General features: G+C 51.8%; 1 protein-coding gene across 1 annotated transcript in view; it reads left to right on the top strand.

Annotated features, from left to right (window-relative positions):
• Wnk2 (WNK lysine deficient protein kinase 2) overlaps positions 1 to 25,593 on the top strand; it is a 119,688-nt gene that overhangs the window by 92,256 nt on the left and 1,839 nt on the right. The window contains 11 exon segments of the mRNA XM_027950983.2: positions 260 to 989; positions 991 to 1,114; positions 1,438 to 1,519; positions 3,237 to 3,325; positions 3,425 to 4,095; positions 6,182 to 6,396; positions 7,389 to 7,559; positions 8,374 to 8,472; positions 14,112 to 14,156; positions 15,737 to 15,975; positions 24,559 to 24,670. Of these exon segments, the coding sequence (XP_027806784.2) occupies positions 260 to 989; positions 991 to 1,114; positions 1,438 to 1,519; positions 3,237 to 3,325; positions 3,425 to 4,095; positions 6,182 to 6,396; positions 7,389 to 7,559; positions 8,374 to 8,472; positions 14,112 to 14,156; positions 15,737 to 15,975; positions 24,559 to 24,670 (2,577 nt within the window).

Here is a 25,593-nt window from a genome sequence, read left to right on the forward strand (position 1 = left end):
TTGTGCCACCACCAAAGGGGACACTGTAGGATCAGAGACCAGGAGGTGAGGACAGCTGCTGAGAGGTCTGCAGAAGGCCATTCAGGTGGCCAGCAGTGCTGCTGAGACAGCCTGGGCAGGCGGGGACCTGGTGTATGGGGGGATAGGGAGCAGCGTGCGGGGTTGTGGCCAGGTCACCTGAGGAAGGCATCTCTGGACAGGACCAGGTGACTAGGACCAGGGTAAGGCAGAAACAAAGGCATCTGTCCTATTTCTCTAGACTCGGCACCCTTCACAGACCAGCGGACCTTGAAGGAAACAGCCAGCTCTCTTGCTGCTCAGCAGCTCCTGAGCCATCCCAGTGACCCTCCTGGAGGGGCACCGGCCCCCCTGGCCCCACCCTCCCCTCCTGTGACTACTGCACCTCAAGACACAGCAGCACCAGCCGCCAGCACTGTGTCAGAGCCAGCACCAGGGACTGCCATTCAGGCAGGGCGTCCAGGGACCCCTCAGGAGCCAGCCAGTGAGCACGAGGCTCCCCAGCCACAGGCCAAGACTCATGATGCCCAGCGTGCCGCCCAGCCCCTCAGCATGGGCCGAGGACCTTGCGCCCCTGTTCTGGAGGCCTCCCGAAGTTCTGCAAGTCTGGGGGAGCCTGCCTCGGCCAGGGAGGTCAGCATTCCCGCAGAGCCCCTGCCTGCTGTGGCACCAGAGCCCAGCCCTCCCAGTGGGGGCCTGCAACCTGCCCCTGGTCAGCTGCCACCTCAGCTCTCCACGGCAGTGGGAGCCATCAGCCTGGCTGCCTCCCAGCTCCCCAGCCCACCCCTGGGGCCCACTGCCCCTCCACAACCGCCCTCAGCCCTGGAGTCCGATGGGGAAGGGCCACCCCCGAGGGTAGGCTTTGTGGACAGCACCATCAAGAGTCTGGATGAGAAACTGCGGACCCTGCTGTATCAGGAGCACGTGCCCACCTCCTCCGCCTCCGCTGGGACTCCCATGGAGGTGAGTGACAGACCTCACCCCGGAGCCCCTGGGAGGAGACCGGCCCCGCAGGGAGGCGATGGGGGGTTTCTGGCCCCACCACCGGCACTGAGTGAAGTGGCCCCCACAGCTCACCATACTGCCTCAGCCCTCGGTGAGCAGCTGCACCCACCCCAGGGAGGCCGTCCTGGGTGGGGGCAGGGGGTGGGCAGGCATCCCAGTTATGCAGGGCCTCCCCCAGCCACGGCCTGACCTGACCCCCTCTCTCGGTGACCCACCCATGTAATAAGAGGCCTCTGTTTGGAGTCTTGCACGAACGTCACAACCCAACCCGACTGTCTGCACGGAGGCGGAGGCAGGGGCCAGGCCAAGGACTGCCCCAGAGACAGGAGGGGAAGTAGATTTGCAGTTGAGTTGCCAAGATGTCGGCAAGCCAGGCTCACAGCTCTTCCCTTTTGTGTTTCTTTCTTCATTCAGTTGGAAAAGTCAGAAGCAGCCCCTGCAGGATGGGGCCCTGTGGAGCAGGAGCAGGAGCAGGGCGCGTCCTCACCAATGACAGGTAGCCGGCTCAAGGTCATGCCTGACCCTGGGCAGGGTCTTAAGTGCCACTTCCTTCCTGGGCCTGGAACCTCCTGCATCTGCACCCTTACTCTCAAGGCTTGAAGGCATAAAAGGATCTAGCATCTAAGAAGGGGCCCAGACATGGCATTTAGTTAATACCCACTGAATTCTAGAAGAAACTACACAATTGCACTCCAAGCAGAGAAGCTTAATGGGTGGGTGCTAAGATATGTAGGGAGCATGTCTCAGGCCCCCAGTGTCCCTGATGACCAATGTCTAAACACAGTGGACGACGTCCCTGGGCCAAAGGATTCTCCAGCAGGGTTACCAGATATCCACAAATGGCCATGGTGATTTTGGCTAGCGTGTGGGTGGGGCGAGGAGGGGCTCTCCCGAGACCCAACGGGGGTTTCCTTGCACCTCTGTGGAAATTCTTTCATTGCCTGAACTCCTGAGTCTCCATCCTAAGTGATCTGGTCTAACCTCGAAGGTGCGAGGTTCCTCCTCAGCCTGGAGCTTCTTGGGGGGATTAGAAGGATGAGAATCGGGATCCAGCTAAGACTGGAAATAAAATGGATGTGTGAGAAGCTGGTGATATTTAGCCCAGAGATGGGGAGGCACAGGCAGAGGTGGGAGAGGTCTGCCCCCACCTCCGCCAGCTGCCCTACCTCTCCATGGGGCGCTGGCCTCACCTGTGAGAGGTGTCCCACAGACCCCTTCTGCAGATGAGGAGCCGTAAGCCCGCAACTTGCACTCCAAGATCCACCAGTGCAAACTCGGGAGGGAAGCTCCGGGAGGCAGATTCAAGGTGGGAACAAGTGCCTTTGTGGCCGTCAGAGCTGCCCAGAAATAAGAGAGAGCACACCCCTTACTTCTGGTAGTAGGGAGCCCCTCCTCATTCTTGGAGTGTACAGAGGTGGGTTGCAGGATGCCCCCCACAGGGATGCAAAGAGGAAAGTCAAGTATGGCCCACAGGCGCAGGATGATCAGACACAGAACCTGACATTTAGATGGTGGGGGTGCCTGGGGGCGGTCCCCAGCCTCCCTGGGGCTGATTGGCTCTTGTGTCCTTCTGTAGCACATGGGTTCAGCTCCAGCCCCAACCTGTTTTCTTTGCCACATGGGGTCTTGGCTCTGGCCGGTGCCCATGCATCAGCTCATGGGGCTTCTCTTATTGGCTCCTCATGGCAATCCCAAGAAAGTAGCTGGATACCATGCCATCCTCCACTCCATAGAGGGAGGACACTGGGGCAGCTGCAGGAGCAGCAGGCACTCCCTAGGCATCAAGGAGCAGGGTTGGCAGTTGGACCTGTTGACCTGCTTGGTGAGACCCTCCTAAAGCTGAAAGGCACCTGGGGAAACAGTGCGGGCCATCCGGAGTGCAGAGGGCGTGTCATGTTGGGGTGCTCCTCCCTTCCTCAAGTCTGTTCACCATGTATTTTCAGTCTTAGAACAAGTCAGCTGGGCTAGGGGTGTGGCTCAGGGTTAGAGCACTTGTGTGCGAGACTCTGGGTTCAGTCCCCAGCACTGCAGACCACACATGCACGCACGCATGCATGCACGCACATACACACACGCGTGCACACACACACACCAGCTGCCTTCCCTGCCCAGCAGTGGCGCTCCCAAGGGACTCACCATGGCTCTTTCCACCGTGAGCCCTTCCGGTCTCTTCCCCCGTCCCACCCCCAGTAATACTGTCAATGTTCCTACAGCAGAATCATCTTCCAGCAACACGCTGGGCTGTGACAGTGACGGAGGGCAGGTGGCCTCAGACTCACCTGCAGCACCCAGTGCCCCCCAGGTAAGGGTGGCTTTTTTGACATGATGTTAGGCCAGCTGGTGAGCTCTGCCCTCAGCCGGTATTTTTCACAAAATCTCTTCATTTCCGCTTGTATCCAAGGGTGTCCCTGCTTCCGCAAGCCCCACATTCATGGAGCCCACGGACCAGAAAGGCAGGGTCCCCAGGGAAGCCCCAGCAGAACCCATGCAGAGCTCTCTGGAGACAGACACAGGCGGCAGCCGTCCCAGCCACCCGCAGAGCCACGAGTCACCTCGGAAGCAGCCAGGACAGGATGGCAGCTCACCGGCCAAGACCGTGGGCCGCTTCTCAGTGGTCAGCACGCAGGATGAGTGGACCCTGGCCTCCCCCCGTGGCACGAGGTACTCCGCCCCGCCCGACGTCTACCTGGACGAGGTCCCCTCCAGCCCTGATGTGAAGCTGGCAGTGCGGCGGGTGCAGACGGCCTCCTCCATCGAGGTCGGTGTAGGCGAGCCTGCGTCCAGTGACTCTGGGGACGAGTGCCCACGGAGGAGGCCCCCGGTGCAGAAGCAGTCCTCCCTGCCCAGTGGCGGTGGTGTGGCCAGCGACTTAGTGAAGAAGGCCACTGCCTTCCTACACAGGTCCTCGAGGGCTGGTTCACTGGGCCCTGAGACTCCCAGCAGGGCGGGCGTGAAGGTCCCCACCATCAGCGTCACCTCCTTCCACTCCCAGTCATCCTACATCAGCAGCGACAATGACTCCGAGTTTGAGGACGCGGACATAAAGAAGGAACTGCGCAGTCTCCGGGAGAAGTACGTGCCGAGGCCAGCGTGGGCCCTGTGAGCCGTGCTGGATGGAGTTAAGGTCCTGGACGGGCAGGCATTCACTTGCAGCTGCTGGTCAAGGGGTCAGGCAGTGACGAGGCCCACTTAGGCCCATCCCTTTGGCCGGCTGGGTGAGGAAAGTCCCTCTTTCAGGGTGTCCTTCACACTGTGCTGGCTTGACCCTGCTGCCTGCCTGGGTTCTGGCTTCTCAGGGGGCCACTCCTCCCCTCTGGTCCCTTCATCCCTCCAGTCTTCTTCCTCAGTCACCCTCAGGAAGGACATCTCTCATGAGACACATGCCTTCCTTCCCGCTCTCTCACTGTCTGTCTCTCTGCTGGTCTCTGTCTCTGTCTCTTATCCAGCAATCATTCATTGTCCCTGACTCGCGGTTGGGGGTTACTGCCACCCTGAGATGTCCTTTGAGACAGGAGGGGGAGCCTGGACAGTGAAGCTAGTAGGGGTGGCTCATGGGACTCCACAGTGGCTGGAAAGCAGGCTGTTGATGCTGTCTGGGCTCAGAAATTGCACGTGCCCACAGGAGGAGCTACGCACCTGTCCCAGGGCACAGGGAGCGTTAGAGACACTGAGGACTCGCTATGTGTCTACAGGAGCCATGTGGGGGTCGAGGAAGGGCCAGCAGTAGCATGGAGCATGGGAGATCCAGGGTGTAAAGAGTTGCCAAATCCTAGGAATGTTCTAGAAGGCAGCCCCAGCAGCTTCACCCCCCAGTGCATCCAGACAGTGGAGGGGCCCAAGCAGCACCACCTGGAACTGGTGGGAGCAGAGGAGGAGGGACTCCTGGGCACAGCAGTCAGGTGCACAGGGGAACTGAGACACAGCTAAGCCACAGTCTCTGCTGCCCCTGCAAGGAGGCCTTGTGGAGGGGTGGGAGAACCTACGTGAGCAGCTGGGCACCAGGGAGAGCGGTCCTCGAGTCAGTGGCATGGAGTCAAATGAGGGGTGAGGCCTAGAGGTGGGGCGGGCCTCGTAAGGTGGAAGCCAGGGGAGGGGAAGGGGGAGTTCCAGAAGCAACTTGAAGGAAGGGATTCAGGGAAATGGAGAGAGTGGGGATATGGAGCCCAGGGGAAAGGGGTGATCTTTAGAAGTGGGCAGGGTAGAATTTGAGCCTCAATCTAGTATAAAGGGGACTTGGTTGCATCTGATAGGAAGTAGCCAGTGGTCCTGAGTCTTCCTTGCCTCAGAACCCTCTGGACCTTGTTAGGATGCAGGTGCCTGAGCCCCAGGGTTTTGATGTGCACATTGGGATTTCTTAAGAAAGACTTTTTCTAAAGCAAACACGGCAGATTTAGAGGAGGCAGGGGGTGATGTCAGAACTTGCTCCCTCGTGTCCAACCATGAAAATCATGTTTTCCCAGCATAAAAGGTGGGGATGGGCTGTGACCCCCTTGTTGGGGCAGCTGGTGGGGTTGGCACCTGGCCTCCCAAAGCTCAGCCCAAGGCACGGGAGGGTGGTGGGGAAGGCAGCCAGCAAGTCCTCAGGGAGACTCCCCAAGGGGCCTCCACCTCCTTCCCTTCAGCTGTCCTCGAGACTGTCCCAGCTCATGATCGTCACCCAGAACAGTGGACCCAGCAGGGCAGAGTCCAGCCTGGAGCTCCAGGCCAGTAATAAGTGTTTGGTCAACTCCTTCGTGTGGCACTGTCCTTCCTCTGAGATACCTTCCCTTAGCAGCCTTATGTGGGGCAGATAACTCACAATAAACTAAGGCAGCCTATTTCTCTTCACCTATGCTAGTGCTCTGGACTTTTGTCACCAGCCTCAGCCTAAGTGTCTATAGGGAGTCCTCTGTGCCGCCCTGGCCATCAAGGCAAGGGCAGTGGTTAGGATTCTGGATATTTGAAAACTTCAGGTTTCTTAGTTCCCCTGCATCAATGCTGGGGGCCCCTTGCCTTGGCCTGGCTTATATAAACAGTGCCATTTAAAGCCCCATGTGGCCCTTCAGTGGTCCAAGGTAGAGACACAGGCACTGCCACCCCACGTCACCTCTTCTCCCCCCACCCACGGGCCACCTCCTGCAGGGGAAGCCCACCTGCCCTGCCTCTCTCCCTCCTCCAGGCACCTGAAGGAGATCTCGGAGCTGCAGAGCCAGCAGAAACAGGAGATCGAGGCTCTGTACCGCCGCCTGGGCAAGCCACTTCCGCCCAACGTGGGCTTCTTCCATACGGCGCCCCCGACTGGCCGCCGGAGGAAAACCAGCAAGAGCAAGCTGAAGGCGGGCAAGCTGCTGAACCCCTTAGTACAGCAGCTCAAGGTCGTGGCCTGCAGCACAGGTCGGCCTCTGGGGGAGGGCTGCTGTGGGCCTGGGAGGGAGGGAGCTGGGGGACCCCCGAGTGAGCCTTGGGAGGCAGACTCGGTGCAGCTGCAACACCACCAGACCTGGAAGGACATTTGGGGTTCTCTTTCCTGATCGCCTTTCACTGGGGAAAGGAAGCTGTTGCAGGACCAGGGGGACCACCCCCACCTCCCTGGCCTCTGTGCTTGGTGCAGAGTGGTGAGATCCGTGTGGAGGCAGGGGCTGCTTGGAGCTAGGCCTTAGCCCCAGGTGATAGATGGCCAGAAGCCCAAGGTTGCTCTTCCCACCTGATCCTCCCTGCAGGAAGCTGCCTAGGACAGCAGGCTGCTTCCTCTGACCCCATCTGAGGCTGAGGTCAGTCTGCTCCCTGGGTGTGAAGCGGCTGCCTTTGGGAAAGGTGGAAGGATGGGGATGTCCTCCTGGCCTGGACATGGTAGCAGCCAGTCTCTGGGGCTACACTGGTCTGGCTCCAAGGCAGTGTCCTTGCATGTCAGGGGTTCCTCTGAGGCATCCTGAATGGCATTTCCAAATGCCACGAGCCCCAGCGTTCTGGGACAGAGATCCCATGAGCCCAAATCCCCAAGCATGCCCTGTGGGAAGGCATGGCAAACTAGCCGACCACACGCCGTCCACACAGTGCATGAGTCACACACATTCATTGCCAGATCCCAAAGCCAAGGGGAGACTTGTTTGAGCGAGAGGTACACAGGCTGCTTTGGGCCCAGATGTGTCTCCTGCCCATTATTTGCACAGCACAGGTCCGGCATGGCACTGGGGACTGGGGGAGATGGGGCACTTTCTTTGTCCCCCAACATTCCATCCAGGAGATGAGCCATGTGCCCGTTTTCTGCAGGAGTCTCTGAGCTTCCCCAAGGTCACCCAGCAAAGAGCTGAGAGCAGACCCAGCCCACACCCTCCCCTCTCCAGTGGCACCTCATGGTGCCTGTCACCTCTTCTCCCCCCGCCCAGGTCACTTGTCTGACTCCAGCAGAGGCCCTCCCGCTAAGGACCCTGCCCACGCCAGCACAGCCCCGTGCGCGAAGGCAGTTCAGACCCAGCAGCCCTGCTCCGTCCGAGCCTCCTTGTCCACAGACATCTGCTCCGGCTTAGCCAGTGACGGAGGCGGAGCGCGTGGCCAAGGTGATTTCCAGCTTGCCTGTCTCCGAGCATGTGCCAGCCACGTAGGGCCTCAGTGGTGTCCCAGGAGCACGCCCATATGTGTAGAGTGGACCAGAGCCGCAGCCAAGGCTGCTGAGCAGCTTGGTAAAGAAAAGGGCCGGGGAGAAAAAAAGAAGATATAGTCTGTGGATGCCAAAAATGTCACTGCCCCCATCACCAGGTCTTGCTGTAAGCTGCTCAGAGGCAGGTGATGGCTTTGCTAGATGGGCCTCTGGGAAGTGGCCAGAAATGGAAGGGGTCAGCCCGATGACAGGGAAAGGACAGGGCTTGGCATCTTGCTGTGTTCTGCCGCGCCCGTTCCTAGGCACCGGCCGCCCTGCCCCTGTCCGCTCCCTACAGCGGAGCCCAACGGTGCTAAACACCGGGTCCTTCCAAAGTCCACGGGACGGCTGGGGGACGAGGGCTCAGCTCTCAAGCTGGGAATTTGGCCCTGAGGAGGAAATGCTCTCTCGTCAACGCTGCCGTGGACGGCAGCAGCTGCTCGATAAGGCGCTCTCCTGTCCTCACCATCTCTGTCCAGAGAAATCATGGTGACCGACGCAGGTGCCCCGCCCCTCCCCCCACCTGCCCCTCTCCTCCGGGCCTCTTCTCTTCTGCTCCTACCGTTGCCTCCTTCCCCTCCCATGGTCAGTGGCTTTGGTGCTCGGGCTGGGCTAGGTGGAGCCGTGGATGTTAAGTTACAAGGCTGGTGTGGCTGTTGGTGTGGAGGAGGAATCGCAGCAACCTGTACTTGATGCGTGTCTCTCTGTTTTCTTCCCTTTATATTCATTTGCAGGCTGGACGGTTTACCACCCAACGTCTGAAAGAGGGGCCTATAAGTCTAGTAGCAAGCCTCGTGCTCGATTCCTCAGTGGACCCGTATCTGTGTCCATCTGTCTGTATTTGTTCTTTTGTATTTTCCCACCTCTTGGCCCTTGGTTTGTCCCTTCCCCGCCCCCGTCTTCATTACCTCTCATACATTTCATAGGATGCCTCCCCTACCCCTTGCAGTCACCTCCTCAGTTTGAAAGGTGGACCCCATGAGCCCTTCCCGTTGAACACCACCGTCTGCCCCACCCCCAGCCCCCAGAAGGCCGTGTGCATGCTCTTGGCTGCGCCTGGGCACCAGAAGCACGTGCAGCGGCACCCCCGCCCTGCCACAGGCCCCTCCGCCCCTCACGTGCCAGGGCACTCTGCATTTCTTCCGTCACCTCATTTATTTGATTTATTTTTCTTACGTTGGACGTAGTTTTCTTTTCTGTTGCAATTGTGGCCAGTATACGTGTCTGCTGTCCCCCAGTTCCAGCAACAACAAAAAGATAACCCCAACCTTCTCTAGATGCACGGTGTGTTGCACACGTGTCTAAACTCTGAAGACGTGCATGTAGCAGGCCGGTGCAGTCCTAAAGGTCCCTGGAGGTTGTGACCTCTGCCCAGGGGCTACAGCCCAACACCCAGCTCTGCGTCTGCCCACTGTCCTCGCCCTGCATGTGGAGATGCTGAGAACCTGCTGCAGGGGCTGGGGTTATAGCTCAGTGGTAGAGCACTTGCCCAGCATGCGCAAAGCCCTGGGTGCAGTCCCCAGCACCACAGAAAAATGAAAGTTACAATTTAAAAAGCATTTGCTCCAGCGAGGGCTTCCTGAGACTCCATACACACCCACGCCGGGAAGTCTGATCCCCCGCACTGCTCCTCACCCCCTCTTCAACTCAGAGACATGAGACTGACATCTGTCCCTCAGCTCTTCCTTGGGAGCCTGCATCCTGCTTGGCCCCTTTTTCTTCTCGACCCAACTGGAGCACTTTGCTGGATGTGCCTTCCTGACACCCCATCCCCACCCCGAAACCTCAGGGATGAAGTCATTGACACAGCTCCTTGACCTCCAACAAACCAAACCCTAGTTCCAGCTTCTCTCACACACCCTAGGACACACCCCAAGTGCCCAGGAGTGCACACCTGCATGGGCCACACGATGGTGCGGCTTATTTTTAACCCACATGATGATTGGCAAATGAATCAAAAATTGTGCACTTTTTAGGTTTTTGTCTTTTTTAACAGAAAAATTGAACTTTTTGACAATTGGATTGGAGATGCTGGTTTGGGGCACATGACTTTTTGCTTGTACAATAAAGATACATTGTGCTTGTGGGGACCCAGAGGCCATGCAGTAAGTAACCATTGCCATTGCCACCCCATCAGAGGCCCGTACGGATCATCATTTTCCAGGTGGGGACAGGCCGAGGGCACTGGGCCACTGTGGGAATGCCAGTGGCTTCCTGTTGGCCTTTTTTCTGTTTGATGGGCTGCCCTGTTTGAGCCACGGTGGTGCCCAGCTGGTGGCACATCTGTGTGGCTTCTGGTCAGTTGCCGAAGTAAAGGTGGACCTGGTCTGGGAGGCCTCCCTTGTGCATCTCTCCCATCCTTCCGGCAGGCCAGCCCTGTCCCTGTTCCCAGCCTTGTCCGGGCCCTGCTCCCCTGGTGCCTCTCTTGCTGTCCCTGGTACAAATGCAGCTCACACTGGGGTGGTCTCCAGGGTTGAAGGCACCTGGGTATCTGGGTGTCTCTTGTCCCCTGAATGGCTGCCGTTGGTCTTGGGAATCGAGCAGAGCACTCGGTGGCTTTCCCGGTGTGTTGGGTGAAGCAGTGTAGTGACAGTGGTGTGACTGTACCCCTGAGATTGGCACTGCTTCTCTACGCCAGGTTGTGTTTTTAAAGGGTTTAAAAAGTGAGACAACATGGACAAAGGCCACGGAACAGAGTGTGGAATGTCTGAGGCAGGTGTGGCTGGTCGGCCTCGGGTGTGGTGGCTGCTGCCTGCCCTGGCCTTGAGCATGTGCTAGTGTTTGTCCACAGCCTGCCCCTTTCAGGTACACTTGGCTGTTTCCGTCTTTTCAGATGATCACACAGCCCCATGTACTCTCAGGTAGCTGGGCAGGCAGAGCCCAGATGGGCACCAGCTCTGAGTACTTCTTAGTATAGAACCTGGTCTGGGAGAGTGCCGGCTCAGCAGCCAGGGTGGGCTGGAGGCCACCAGCCTCCCCTGGTACGCTGCAGGATGTAGCGGAGAGGCCTCCTGGCCGGTGTGCTGCTGGCCCCTGGGTTAAAGAGCTTAAGGCTTCTCGCCAAGCTCTCCATCTGTGTGTCTGCTGGCTCCTGAGTAACCACAGGGGTGACCAAGAGAAGGATGCACTTTGAGATCTGTGAGGACTGAGCACTAAATACAGGGGCTAGAGGGAAGGTCAAAGTCTCAGGAGCACACGAGGCCCAAGGTAGTCAGATTGCATGGGTCTGGAGGCCTGGAGGAGGGATGGGCCCTCCGGGTAGGGGCAGCCTGAGCAAATGGCGAGGAAGATGCCAGAATGTGCCCAGCTTTGTGGGGTTGTGGGGTCAGGGGTGATGCTATAAGGAGAGGAGGAGCTGAAGCTTAGGGACAGGTGTGGCCGGGGAGGAGGCGTCTGGCCCAGCCCAGCGCTTGCTTGATAAAACCTAGGGAACGTTTCTGTTCACTGCCTTCCTTAGTGTGGGACACCCTCACTTCCTAGAAAAGAAAAGCCTTCAGGACCATAAGATGTGCATTATATTTTAGCACATGGAAAGGTCTTGGCTTCCCTGAAGCTCAGTGGAGATGCTGCCCAGACAGGGTCAGTTGAGGTCAGAGGGTGGGCTGGGGGACCATTTAGGGCAAAGCCAAGTGGAAGAGCAGGTAGATCCAGAGGTGGGTGCTGACCCCAGGAGGAGGAGCAGGGAATAGGTTCGTGGCTGCAGTGAGTGGGCAGGCCCTAGGGGAGTGTGGACCCTGTGTCAGACACCCCCGTTGGCACTGGCCCAGTACCCAGCTGCTCACTCACCAGGCCCTTCCTTGTGGTAGCACATCCTTGGTTCTGACTTGGCACTTCCTGGGTAGATCTTGGTGATCTTCTCAGCTTGAGAATATGGTTCTTGATGTAGAGACAGCCCAAAGGGTGTTTTGTACTTGGACACCAGCACAGGGCATCTGATGCTACTCGGTTGAGTAAGACAGACCCTTTGGAGGTTGTGACAGGGTTGAGGTGCGGTGCCAGGGCCAGCCAGCAGTGAGGAGTCCAGGAGGGCTAACCCTTTGGAGTCTGTGTGGATGGTGCTGCTCCTGCAATTTTTGTGGACTTTGTCAATATTTGATCACTGACATAGAAAAAGCACATGTGAGGAGCTGCTCCAGGCCTGACCCACTTTTTATGCCATCTGTCCCCGTCAGACATCCTCAGCTTTGAACACTTCGTGCCCGAGGCATCCTCTGTGCCGCCAGCCAAGGTCTGGATGGTGGTGGGTGCTAGGAAGTGGGCTGTCCGCCTGTGAGCAGCATACTTTGTTTCAGAGGACTCTGCAGGGCAGAGCAGGGCTGGGGCCTCACAGGTGTCCCCAGAGACCAAGACAGGGTCTGGTTTCAACCATCACGCTCTGGCTGGCTGTGTCTGCTCTCCCACTGCTACTTTGGGGACAGGAGCCCATGCGTGTCTATCCTGACTCAGCAAAACGTGGGGGATCTGGTGGGGACTTGTCCATCAGATGCCCTCTAGTGGGCACAAGAAGGGCAGGGCCCAGGGCAGAGATGCTTTGGGGAGGTAGATTCCACTCCACCTAAAAGAGGGAGCTGCTCCCCTGAGAATTGACACCCTGTGCTGAGAGCAGGGGTGTCAAGGGACAGGCAATGAGTTTGTCCAGAGGGTCAGAACCATCTGTGCCCCTGTCATCTGGGGACAGGGTTCAGGAAGGCCATGGAGGGCTAGGCCATCTGCATTCTGGTTACTGCAGTTCATGTCAAGGAGGGATATGGAAGGTGGGAGCTATCTGTGTTGTAGCCACCTGGCGCCTGAGTTGAGAAAGGCTGACCAGCAACTGCCCTGTCTAGTGTTTGTCCCACTATGACAACAGCCAGGAATTAGTCCAGGGTGCAGGGCCACCAGCCACATTGAGGGTCACACTGCTGCAGCCGGGGAAGGGGTCCAGATGTGACATATCCCTCTGTCTTAGGCTGTCTGGATGGTTGCAGCCTACACAGAGCTACAACCCCACACAGAACCCTAGGGGACATTGGTGATTTGTTGATCGAACCCTGCATTTTGGGTTTGAGCCCAGCCAGCAGCTACAGACCTCAGGTTCTCTCCCTCACTTAGGAAACAGCCCTTTTGCCTCTGAAAATGCTCCCTCCTCCAGAGGGGATCTGTCTGGACCCCCTGCTCACCTCTCTCCTTCTCGTCTGAACAGTGGGGACTCCAGCAAAGCACCTACCCCCTTTTCCCGCAGAGACCACACAGAATGGACTAAAAGAATCAAGTCAAGTGCATTTGAGCCAAGTTGCCAGGCCCAACACACAAAGCCCGGGCTGGGCTCAGGCCTGGGAGCCCGGCTGACATTTGCCTGCTGTCCCTTAAAGTAAAAGGTGCAGCCTTCTTTAGAAGGAAGTCTGAGGTTGCCAGTAGTTGCAGTCCCTGGATATTCTAGAGTCTTGGGAAACAGCGCTAAGCAGGCCTTTGTGAGGAGGGTGTCCCTGAAGGGGAGGGGTGTGAGCTTTGGCAAGGGGGGTCCTACAGGCTGGAGTGTCGATCCTCTCTGTTAGCATGGCTGTGTCAAGTGACCTTGGGGAAGTCTGAGCTCATCCTGGCCAGTCCCAGTTCCCTGGGACACTGTGGGATAAGCCATAATGGCAGCACCTCCTGGCATAGCTCCTGGGCCAGCCCCAGGTGCCCCCACCCCGCCAGGCCCTGCCGGACATTCAGTTGTGATGCCTGCCTGACCAGCACCAGACAGTGGGGCCAGATCCACTTGGTGGTGGTCCAAAAACAAGGCCTCACCCTGCCACTTGGGGAGTGGACTTAGAAAAAAGGCAACAGTGTCCTCCCAAGTCAGGGTCAGCCCTGACACGGAGACCCTCCTCCTTTCCTACTTGATGCCCATCCGGCCTCATCCAGGGCAGCCCTCTGGGATCAGGAAGTGCCTCAAACCTGCGAAACAATGTATCTTTTTGCACTTGGAAAACCTTCAATGGCTTCAGTGGCCAGTTAGCCCAGGCTGTGCCCAGCTCCATTTGCGGACCCCATGGCTGACTTTTAGCGGGTTTTCCTGCCTCGACCCGTGAGGCTCCCGAAAGCCTGGTGACTGAAAGAAAGCCAAGCGGTGTGCTTTGTTGGGTTTTTTTTTTTTTCTTTTTCTTTTTTTTTCTTTTTCCTTTTTTCTCTCTCTCCCTCTCTCTCTCTTTTTTTTTTCCTTGGCATTTTCTTTTTCTGGAATATGCTTCTAGAGACAAACACTTCTCCCTGAAGCTTGGGGGCTTGCTCTGGCACCTCTGCCTCCTCGGTGAAGCCCGTGAGAGCCTGCACACTAACCCCGGGGGTGCCACCCCCAGGCCCCAGGCCGGGTCGGCCCTCCTCTCTGAACTGCTGCCTGTGTCTGTCCCTCCCTGCACACTGACGACTTTGGCTTAAGTGTGGTGGCGTGACCGGTGTGTGCTGTTCTGCCTAACCCTGTGGTCTTGTGTCGTTTGTTTTTCCCTTACAGGGTCAGCCCTGAAGCGCCTCTGCCTAGGCAAAGAACACAGCAGTAGTAATTATCCGGGTTTTTTACCCCCTTTGTCCCCTCCTCATCGCATGGGCTTTACTGTGGCTAGTGCGCATCCAGGTGTCCCGCGGCCGGGAGGCGAGGCCTGCTCTGTGCCCGCCCCGCCGGGCCCCCGCTTGGCTTCTGCCTGGCAGGATAGCTGCCCTCGGCTCCCCTGCGTGTCTCCATGGCTCCTAGAGCTTGTGCAGTCTCGCCAGTTCACATCTAACAGGCTTGTCCTTCTCCAGAATGTCCACAAATTACCCATCATTGATTGGCTCCTTTTCCAAAACCGTAGGAATCAGTATTTCCTTGAAGTGCTAAAGATGAGTGCTCCCCCGAGGAGAGATACCAGGACTGAATGGGTATTCGTCTACCTGGGCCACTCACACCTCTCTCTCTCTCTCTCTCTATCTCTATCTCTATCTCTCTCTCCCCTTCTCCTTTTTTATTTTATTTTTTTTAAGTTTTCTTTCATCTCTTCTGGCTGAAATTTTCATGTAGAAATAGCTTCATGTGTGTGAAATCTCATCACTAATTTTCGACTGTTTGTGTCCGTGCTCTGTCATTGCTAGCCACTAAAGTACACTGTATTTCGGAACAGCTTGTTTGAAGAGATGGTCATTACCTATTTTTTTTTTTTTTTTGGTGGGGGAGAGGGGTTGTTTTATTTTATAGCACAGAAAGATTTTTAAATTGGCTTACCGGAAGTTGCCAACTAGAAATTATGTGTGAAGGGGGGAAAAGGGAGGCGAAAGTTTAAAAACTTAAAAAGTCCAACATTGATAATCTTTAAAAAAAAAAAAAAATCTTCCCAGGAAGTAGCCAAGCTCTCTGGTTAGCAGAGAGGCTCCTGGTTCCCCCTGGCTCATAGCATCACCCCGACTGTGGCTTGGAGCATGGGGCACCCGTGTCAGGGAGCTCTGGGTATTAGTGCCTTTTATTCCTCCCTTCTTCAAATGCTCTGGTAAGGAAAGATACCATTTCTTTTTTTTTTAATTCCAAACAACCAAACCATTAAAATTCACAGGAATGCAAAAAATGCGGCCTGTGTAGGGGTCGCTTTAGGGTGGCAATGGATACAGATGCCCGGCCTTCTGCCAAGTCTTCCAGCCTCCACCCTGTGTCCTCCTGTTACACTGAGGACACTGAGGCCAGGAGCCCAAGAATCTGACCCTAGCTTCTGTGACCCTAGCTCCTGTGACACTAAAGCTCACGTGTCTGGTTGTGCTAGGAATTTCCCACACTCTCACATGTGAGCCTAGTGGGATGGGCATCGGTGGTCACAGAGTAACCTCTGAGTGGAGGCTGCCAGCTTTGCGGGGGCCTGTCCCCTGGCCTGGCTTATGGGATTGGTGACGGCTGCCTGTCTCAGCCAGGTCCCTCAATTTATGGAATGGCCCCACCATGTCCAAAACTGGGCAGCGAGGCCCCTTGATCCAGACCGCCTCTTGAAGCAAGGTGTTGCCCGACTGAAGTGAGGCCGTTGCCTGGGCCTTCACGTAAGAGTGATTGCAGCCAGCCCCCCCAGTGGTGCTGGGCGTGTGTGTGGCGTCACCAATCCTGGCCTGTGTGTGACTCCCCAGGGTCCTCCACCAGCAGCCTGGCCCCAGGCCCCGAGCCGGGTCCCCAGTCCACCCTGCACGTCCAGGCGCAGGTCAACAACAGCAACAACAAGAAAGGCACCTTCACGGACGACCTGCACAAACTGGTGGACCAGTGGACGAGCAAGACGGCGGGGGCGGCGCAACTGAAGCCGACGCTCAACCAGTTGAAGCAGACGCAGAAGCTGCAGGACATGGAGGCCCCCGGCGAGGCGCGGGCTGTGAGTGCAGGGCTGGTGCGGGCCCTCCCGGGGCAGGGCGTGTGACAGGGCGATGGCAGCCGCGCCTAGTAGGTGCTAGCACCCTGTGTGTCAGATGCGCATCGTGTTAAGCACTTGGCTCTTGTGAGCCAGAAGTTAGGCTTCCCCTTTTACGGGTCAGGAGGTAAGTGACTGGCCTGTGGCGCTGTGGTCACACGTGGAAGGGACAGGCTGGGCTGGGGCCGGACTCCTGCGCCCCAGCCTGGCCAGCCTAAGCCCCCTGCCCCCAGCCTAGAGCTGGTGGGTGTGGCCTCACCTCAGCAGCCTGACCTCCACCTGCATTCTGCCCATCCCAGGCTGGAGGAGGGGGCAAGCATGCACACCATCCTTGAGTGACAGCCAGCATTAGACCTTAGCTCACATGCACCCAGGCCGACTTGGGGCAGGGCATGGAGTCACTCTCTGAGGTCTTGGCATGTGATACATCTTGGGGTGAGGACTAGTGGGAGGAGGATTTCCTCTCTTCCAGTTTTTGCGAGGAGTTTGTTAAGGTTGGTGTTATTTCGACCTTAAATGTTTGGGCTGCAGTATTTTGTTGCTGTTTTAGTGTAGGAAACACCCCTCTAGGAACCTGTGCTTTGAAAAAATTTAAACACACAGAACCATTGTAAAGTCTGTGGTGAACGCCCACCTGCCACCACTCACACTCTGATTGACATTTTGCTGTATTTACCACATATCTGTCCATCCTTTGAGGGTGAGGTTTGTGTTACGGATCCAGGGTTTTCTACAGTTTTAATGCCATTTAGATTTTCTATTTCTTCTTGGCAGTCTTGCTTTCCTGGCAAATTTCTACCTTTCCACTAAATTTATCTAAATTTTCAAATCAATTGCCATGGAATTGCTGATAATATCTGTTGTTTTTACAGTTTGCAAGATTTACAGTGATGCCCTGTTTTTAATTCCTGATATCGGTGATTTCTGCTTGCTCTTGTGCGATCTCTCTCTCTCTCTCTCTCTCTCTCTCTCTCTCTCTCTCTCTGCCTCCTCCTTCTCTTTCCTCTTTCCTTATCTCCTTAGAGAGCTCATTTTATCTTTGATGTTATTCGTTATTACAAGCTTCATTGATTTCTTCCTTATACATTATTTTTTATTTCTGTCTCTGGCCTTATTCCATTCTAGAAATCTTAAGATGTATAGTTTGTTGATTTCTAGCCTTCCTTTGATAATGTAGGCATCCAAGGCTATAAAAATTCCCTCTAATGGTTTGGCTGCATCCCTAAAGTTTTGATATGTACCATTTTCACTAACCTTCATTCCAAAATAGTTTCTCATTTCCACTGTGATCTAAGTGTGGGTAATTATTTTCTAACAACCTTCTTGCCAGTCTTTTCTAGTTTAGCTATGCTCTGAGATGTGCTTCCAGTTCTTTGAAGTTTTCTGAGACTTGCGTTTGATCCACGTTGTCAACCTTTGTCTCTGTCCCTCGTACACTTGAGCTGGATCTGTTTCTTTCCCTCTCCACATCCACACCCCCCCAAGCTGCACTACCCTTATTTCTTTTCTGAATGGCAGCAAAGCCCTTGGGACCAGGCTCTCTATCAGTTCCACCCCTCTAATCCATTTTTTGTGGAATCACATTCTAGGACAAAGTGGGTGATTCTGAATAGGTTCCAGGGCCTGGAGGGGTCTGCACCTGAGCCTGAGCAGGCCCAGCTCTGGACTCCAGTCACATCAGCTAATCCTGCTGGTCAGACACTCAGCATTCTTAATAAGTTTTTTTAAAATTGTGATAAAATATATTTAACATAAAATCTACCACTTTTACCATTTTCAAGTGGATGAAGGGTTTCAGTGGCATTAAGTCCATTCATATTGTTGTACAATGTCGCCTTCCATCCACAGAACATTTCCATCTTCTCAAACAGAAATTCTGTCCCCATTGGAACCCTAACTCCCCATTTCCTCTCCCCGGTCCCTGGCACCTGCCTTTCTAGTTTCTGAGTTTGACTATGTTTGGGACCTTCCATGAGTGGAATCATACAATACGTGGTCTTTGGTGACTGGCTTATTTCACTTAGCACACTTTCAAGGTCCATCTGCACTGTGGCATATATCAGAACTCCATCCCTTTTTTCCCCATTATTGTATTGTGGCAAAGCTCACGTAACATAAAATTGACCATCTTAAACATTTTTTTAAACATTTATTTTTTAGTTGTAGGTGGACACAATACCTTTATTCCATTTTTAGGTAGTGCTGAGGATCAAACCCAATGGCCCACGCATGCTAGGTGAGCGCTCTCCCTCTGAGCCACAACCCCAGCCCTTCCAACTTAAACATTTTTAAGTACACACTTCAGTGGTGCAACCATCACTATCATCTTTCATCTCCAGAATTCTTTTCATCTTCCAAAACGGAAATTCTGTCCCTATTAAACAATAGCTCTTCGTTGCTCCCTTCCCTACCCCTGGAAACTACCTTTCTGCTTTTTGTCTGTTGACTCCTCTAGGTAGCTCCTGTGAGTGGAATCATACAGCATTTGTCTAACTGGCTTATTTCACCTAGCATGACGTTCTCAAGGGTCATCAGTAGTGTAGCATGTGTCTCAATTTCCTTCCTTTTTGTCTGTCCATTCATCCAAGCACTGCCATTGCTTCTGCATGTTAGCTATTGTGAATAATGCTGGGGTGAACAAATACCCCTTCTGATCCCTGCTTTTGATTTTTTCAAGTATATACCCAAAAGGAGAATTGCTGGATCATATGGTAACTCTATTTTTAATTTTTTGAGGAGCCTCCATACTGTTTTCAACAGCAGCTACACTATTTTACATTCCCAGCAACAGTGCAGAAGGATTCCGTTTTCCCACATCTCAACCAACAGTAATTATTTTCTGTTTGTTTGGTTTTGATAGTGGTCTTCCTGAGAGGTGGTATCTTGTGGTTTTGCATCTATTTCTGTGCTTAATAGCCATTCATAACATCTTCTTTGGAGAAATGTCTATTTGAATCCTTTGCTCATTTTCAAATGGGGTGGTTTGGTTTCTTGTTATAGTTTTAAGAATCATCCATGTATTCTGGACATTAATTCCCTATGAGATAGGAGATTTGCAAATATTTTCTCCCATTCTGTCCCTTTTCTTTTTACTCTGTTGATAGTATCTTTTAATACATAGAAGTTTTTACATTTGTCTTTTTTTTTTTCTTTTGTTTCCTGTTACCTTTGGGGACATATCTAAGAAATCATCATCACATTTAACATCACGAAGTTTTCCCTTCATGATTTCTCCTAAGAGTTTTTTAGTTTCAAATTTACATTTAGATCTTTGCTCCATGTGAGTTAATTTTTGGCTATGGTATTAGGTAAGGATCCAGCTTCATCATTTTGCACATGGAGATCATTTTCCCTGGAGCATGTTTGAAAAGACTTTCATTTCCTCACTGAATTGGCTTATTATTACGCTTGTCATTACATTTTAACATTTTAAGAACACTATCTTACAATTCTTTTTTTTTAAATATTTTTTAGTTGTCAATGGACCTTTATTTTATTTAGTGGTGCTGAGAATCGAACTCAGTGCCTCACACATGCTAGGCAAGCACTCTACCACTGAGCCACAGCCCAGCCCCAGTCTTACAATTCTTGAACATGGGATTTCTTTCTAATTTTATGTCTTCTTTAATCTCTTGAACTTCATTCCCCTTTTTTGTTAATACTATTTCATTTTATGGGTACGCCACATAATGTTCATACATTCATTAAGTGATGGACACATGAGTTATTTAATGCTACTGAGAACACTGGTATACACAGTGTACTCCCTGCTTTCAGTTCTTTGGAGTGTGTACCCCGAGGTGGAAGAGCTACATCACCTGGTGATCCTATGTGCAGCTTGTCTTTCTCTATCCCTTTACTCTCAGCTTCTTTGTGTCTTTATATCTAAAGTGAGTCTTTCATAGGCAGGTATAAACTTGCCATGGCCTTTTATTCATTCTGCCAATGTCTTCTTGTTCATTGTAGATTTAATCCTTTTGCATTTAAAGTAAATATAAATAAGAGTTCACCTTCTAACTACTTGTTTTCTGGATGTCTATAGGTTTTCACTCTTTAATCTTCCATTGGTGCCCTTTTAAAAAGTTAATGGTTTGTTGTTGTTGTATACCATTTTTATTCCCTTCCTGTTTATCTGTCTCTATATATTTTATTTTCTTAGTGGCTACCTTAGGGTTTTCAATTAGCATCTTGACCTTATTACAACCCATTTTTTAAAAATGTTTTTTTTAGGTGTCAGTGGACCTTTTTTTTTTTTTTTTTGGTTTATTTATATGATGCTGAGAATTCAACCCAGTGTTTCACACATGCTAGGCAAGTGCTCTACCACTGAACTACTTCCCCAGCCCTTACAACCTAATTTGAATAATGCCAAATTAGCAGGGTGTGTTGGTGCATGCCTATAATTCCAGCAGCTCTGGAGGCCGAGGCAGGAGTATTGCAAGTTCAAAGCCAGCCTCAGCAAAAGCAAGGCGCTAAGCAACTCAGTGAGACCCTGTCACTAAATAAAATACAAAATAGGACTGGGAATGTGGCTCAGGGGTCGAGTGCCCCTGAGTTCAATCCCCTGTACCAAAAAAAAAAAAAAAAAGGATAATGTCAAATTGGTTTCAGTAGCCTACTAACTCTGCTTCTGACATCTCCATCTCTTGCCCTTTATATTGTTTTTGTATAGACTGTATCTAATACATCATATGCCCATTAAAATCAATTTGTAACTATTGTATGATGTATTTGCTTTTTAACTCATATGGGGAAAAGAGGAGAGAAACTAAAAATATAATAATACTCATTTATTGTCTTATGTGACTATTTCTTCCTAAGGCTTTGCGTTACTGTCTATTGTCACTTCATTTTAGCTTAGAGGACTCCCTTTTGTATTTCTTGTGGGAAATATCTATTAGTAACAACATTTATTAGCTTTTGTTTTTCCAGAAGGCTTAATTTCTCTTTTACTAGTGAAGGATTGTTTTTCTGGATGTAGACTTCTTGGATGACAGTTTGTTCTTCCTGCACTAAATACATCATCCCTCTGTGTCTGACCCCCGGGGGTTTCTGTTAAGAAACCAACTGTCAGGCTTATTGAGGATCCCTCATAAGAGACACTTCACTTCTCTCTTGCTGCTTTCAAGATTTTCTATTTCTCTTTGGCTTTTGATAATTTGACTGTATCTCAGTGTGGATCTCTCTAATTTGTCCTGCTTGGAGTTCATGAGCTTTTGAGATGTGTAGATTCATGTCTTTGCAATTTGGGAGTTTTTTGGGCTATTACTTCTTCAAATATGGTTTTTGCACACCTCTTTCTCTCTTCTTCTGTGACTCCCCTAAGGCAGTAATTGGTCCACTTAGTGGAGCTCCCCTTAAGACCTCTTAGGCTCTGTTCACTTTTCTTCATTCTTTTTCTGTTTATGTTCCTTAAACCTGGTCATTTCAATGGCAGTATCTCAAGCTTGATGGCTCTTTTTTCTCTACCTCAAATTCTGTTCTGCCTCTCTAGTGAATTTTAAAATTTCATTTATGCTCTTTAGCTATTATATTTCTATTTAAGTCCTTTTATAATTTCTATCTGTTGATATACTCATTTTGTTTACATATAATTTTCCTGTTTCCTTCAGTTCTCTGCCAGTGGTTTCCTTTATCTCTTTCAACATATTTAATATAGTTCATTTAAAGTCTTTGTCTGGTGAGTTCAACCTCCTCAGGGACAGTTTCCATCAGTTAATTTTTTTCTTCTGAGTGGAACATTGTTTCCTGATTTCTTTTCTTTTAGCTCATTAAATTTCCCTTTGTGCCTAAACTAGTAAACCTATCTATTGAGCTTTTAATTTTGGTTATTGCCTCTTTCCATTGAAGAGCTTCTATTTGCTTCCACCCAGACCCACACATACACACACACACACACACACACACACACACACACACACACACCTGCTATTTCATTTTTTTAAAAAATTTCCAATTCCGACAAAATTCTCAATCTTGTAATCTTCTTCACATTATAATTTATGGTTTCTGCTTTCTCTTTTCCCTAATTTTTCTCTATAGTGCCTTGGTCTTTTCTTTTGTGTATTTAAATATTATATATGTAGGACATTGTATTTAAAAATTTATTTGCAAAAAGAATTTGAGGCATAACAGTAGCTTTCTCATTATCATTTTAATTTCCCCTTGAGTACCTTTTCATAGTCTTAGCAGCTATTTTCTGTAAAGTCAAGGTTATTAACCACTTAAACATTTACTTGCTTTTCTTTTTTATTGATTTGTGGGAGTTCATTATATCTTTTGTCATACATGTTGTGGATTTGTTCTGCCAATATAGGTGGTTGGTTTTTTTTTTTTTTTTTTTTCAATTTGTTTTGGCCAAAGTGAAGTGGAAGTTTTAATTTTTTTTCTAGAAGCTTCATAGTTTTAGCTGTTGCATGTAGGCTTGTGAGTCATTAAAAATCACAAGTGTATTTTTGTTTGGTTTGGTTTGGTTTGGTACCAGGGATTGAACTCAGGGCACTTAACCCTGAGCCACATCCCCAGCCCATGTTTTAAAAAATATTTATTTTTTAGTTATAGGTGGACATGATATCTTTATTTTATTTTTATGTGGTGCTGAGGATTGAACCCAGTGCCTCATGCATGCTAGGTGAGCACTCTACCACTGAGCCACAACCCCAGCACCCCTAGACCATTTTAAAAAAAATTTTTTTTTTTTTAATTTTGAGACAAGCAAGGCCTCACTAAGTTGCTCAGGGCCTCACTATTGTTGTTGAGGCTGGCTTTGAATCTGCAATCCTCCTGCCTTAGCCTCCTGAGCTACTGGAATTCCAGATTTGTGCCACTGTACCCAGCTGGAATGTGTCAATCTGTGTGTTTTCCTACATGCCTATCTGCTGATTTAGCACTTTTCTTTCCAGATGGAATTGCAGACATTTGTCAAAATGCCATATATGTGTAGGTCCTTTGCCGAACTTGTGCTTTTGCTCCCTTTAACAATTTTCTTGCCTTTATGGCAGTACTACACTCTCTTATTGAATTTTAACTTTATAGTAAGTATAATGGATGGTAGGACAAGACCTCCAGTGTTGATCTTCTTTAAGATGTCTTGATTTTCTTTGATCCTTAATGTTTGAATGTATGCTTTAAATAACCCACTGGGGTTTTGGTTGGAAGTGTACAAGTCTGTTGATCAACTTGGTGAGATTTGACATAATAAACATGTTGAGTAAACTTGGCAGCTATTTATTTACATCTTTTTAAAATTTCTCTTCAGTGTGAAGATATTATACATCTCTCATTAGATTTATCCCAGGGTAGCTGATATTTGCAATGCTGTTAGAAATTGCATTGTTCTTTAAATTTCATGTTCGAGTTGTGTCTTGCTCGTGTGTAGAAATATGGTTGCTTTTTGTACCCGGTAGCCTGCAGTCTTGCTGGATTTGCTTATTAGTTGGAGAAGTTGGTTTGGCTATTCTTGTGGGTTTTCTGTGTACACAATCTTGTCATCTGCAGATAAGATAGTTTTCCTTTTTCTTGCCTTGACTGGGCACGCCCCCCAAGCCAAGCATGGGGGACTTGCAGGAAGCAGTCAGCATTAAACCAGCAGCAGGACTTGGCTCCAGTTCCATAGGGGCTCCTCGCAGGTTGCTGAGCAGACCTCCCAAAGGCATGTGGAAGGTGGTGGTACCCTCCGCGTCCGTGGAGACCATCCAGTTGGTTTGATTTTGGTGTTTGTCTGTTGTTTGGGTTTGGTTTTTCATGCTGAGGATGGAACCCAGGGCCTCAGGCATGCCCTGTGAGCGCTCTGCCACTAAGCTGCAATCTTCAGCCCTTCCCTTGGGTTCTACTGGACTGAGGTGGAGTGAGTCCCAGTGGGTCAGTGGTCTGGCATTCCCCACCTGGTTATGATGTTTTGTCATATAAAACAGTTGATTTATTCAATTTGTTAGCTTTTTGGTTAGGATATAAAGGCTGTTCACCCTGGATCTCCTTTTTTGAGATAGTCTTGCCGGGTTTCTGTCTCACAAGGTGTTGGTCTTAGGGTGCCAGCGGCTCCTGTCCCTGTCTTTTAAGCCTTCTACCCTGGACAGAGAGTGCAGAGGACTGCCCTCGCCAACCCTCCCGCACACTTGTTCTGCCCCCGCGCCCACTGGAGTGCCTGCTCCCGCACAGCTCCTGGGCTGTTCTAGTTTCTGGTAACATCACTGACCAGTCTGGTGGGACACCATGGTACCCACTGGTTGGGAGAGTGTGCATTGCTTATGTGCCCTTAGGGCTTGCGGGCCCGTGGGTTCTACTCCAAGGCCCACTGTGGCCCATGGACAACCAGAGCTTGTGTCCCGGAGATGGCCAGGATGCAGCCTTGGGAAGTGAGGAGGGAGAGCAGCTGCTTCCCAGCCCTTGTCATTCTGTCATTCTGGTGTCATCTTTAGAGGGTGCCCATCCATGGCAAGCCCAGGGATCGCTCTTTCCTAGGACTGAGACACTTCAGGAACCACCAGGCCACCAGAGGAATGCAGCTGATCCCAGCCCCGTGCACCTCCCTCTTCTTGTCTTCTTTAGATGGCCACACCTCGAGCAGGAATGGGGACGCCGTGTCTGGCCCCAGTGCCCGGCCCTCTGTGCACCACGGCCATCCCTGGAGCCGCCCCGGTCTTGCCTGTGCCCACACCAGGTACTGCCCACTCCAGCCTTCCAGCCCCACCCTGTGCACTGCCTCTGGGTCAGTATGGAGGCCTGCTTCCAGCTCCAGTGTCCTGGGGGCCTTGGGCAGCCCAGAGGGGCCCGCCGGGGGCTTGGGGCAGCTGGAGCCCTGCCCAGGTGCCTGTGCTGCCAGTGTTCCTGGGGCCACCTGCTGTCGGCACACCTGGCCCCTGGCTGCACATCACTTAGCCCTCTGCCCGGCCACTGGCCAGGTGGAGCACTCTGGACCCTTGGAGGAATCCTGTTGTGTTTTGGCCTCTGGGTGCCCCCACCACTGTGGGCACAGGCCCAGCCTCCAGGGGGCACTCGTGGGTGGCAGGACTCTCTTCCCCACTGCTTCAGACCCCATTCGCTCTTAGGTCCCCACGGGCTGCACTCACCGTGTTCACACCCACACTGTCTGTCCCTGAGCTGAAGGTTAGAGATCCGCCTTCGCCCTACAGAAGTGCAGTGCCTTGGATTCCCGTCTTCCCTTCCCTGATGGAAGAGATGTTGGGGGGAAACCCATTTATCAAAAAAAGTGTATTTCATTTACCTTTGGCTTCTGAGATCGCTACCGTGTTCAGATGAAGACATATGACTGGCTTAAGAAGCTGAAGCAGAAGCCTTTAGTTTTCTGTTGTAAATTCCTTTTTTTATAAGAAAATTGAATTAATGACCTTGAATATTGAGGAGCTGCAAATGATAGGTCCTCTGTAGCGGGAAGTCTCCCTGGGCTCATTCAGTGACAGAGGGACGGTCAGGCAGGGTATGTTCCTGGAAGCTGGTCTCTCAGTAAGGAATGTCAGCAACCTTGACCACAAGGAACCTGCCAGAAAACACTAACTGAGCAAATGCCCTGGTAGCCTGCAGGCTGTCCTACCTACAGAGGGCAACCACCACCCCTCGGCTCAG

Source organism: Marmota flaviventris, chromosome 16, assembly GCF_047511675.1.
Source record: "Marmota flaviventris isolate mMarFla1 chromosome 16, mMarFla1.hap1, whole genome shotgun sequence".
NCBI lineage: Eukaryota > Metazoa > Chordata > Mammalia > Rodentia > Sciuridae > Marmota > Marmota flaviventris.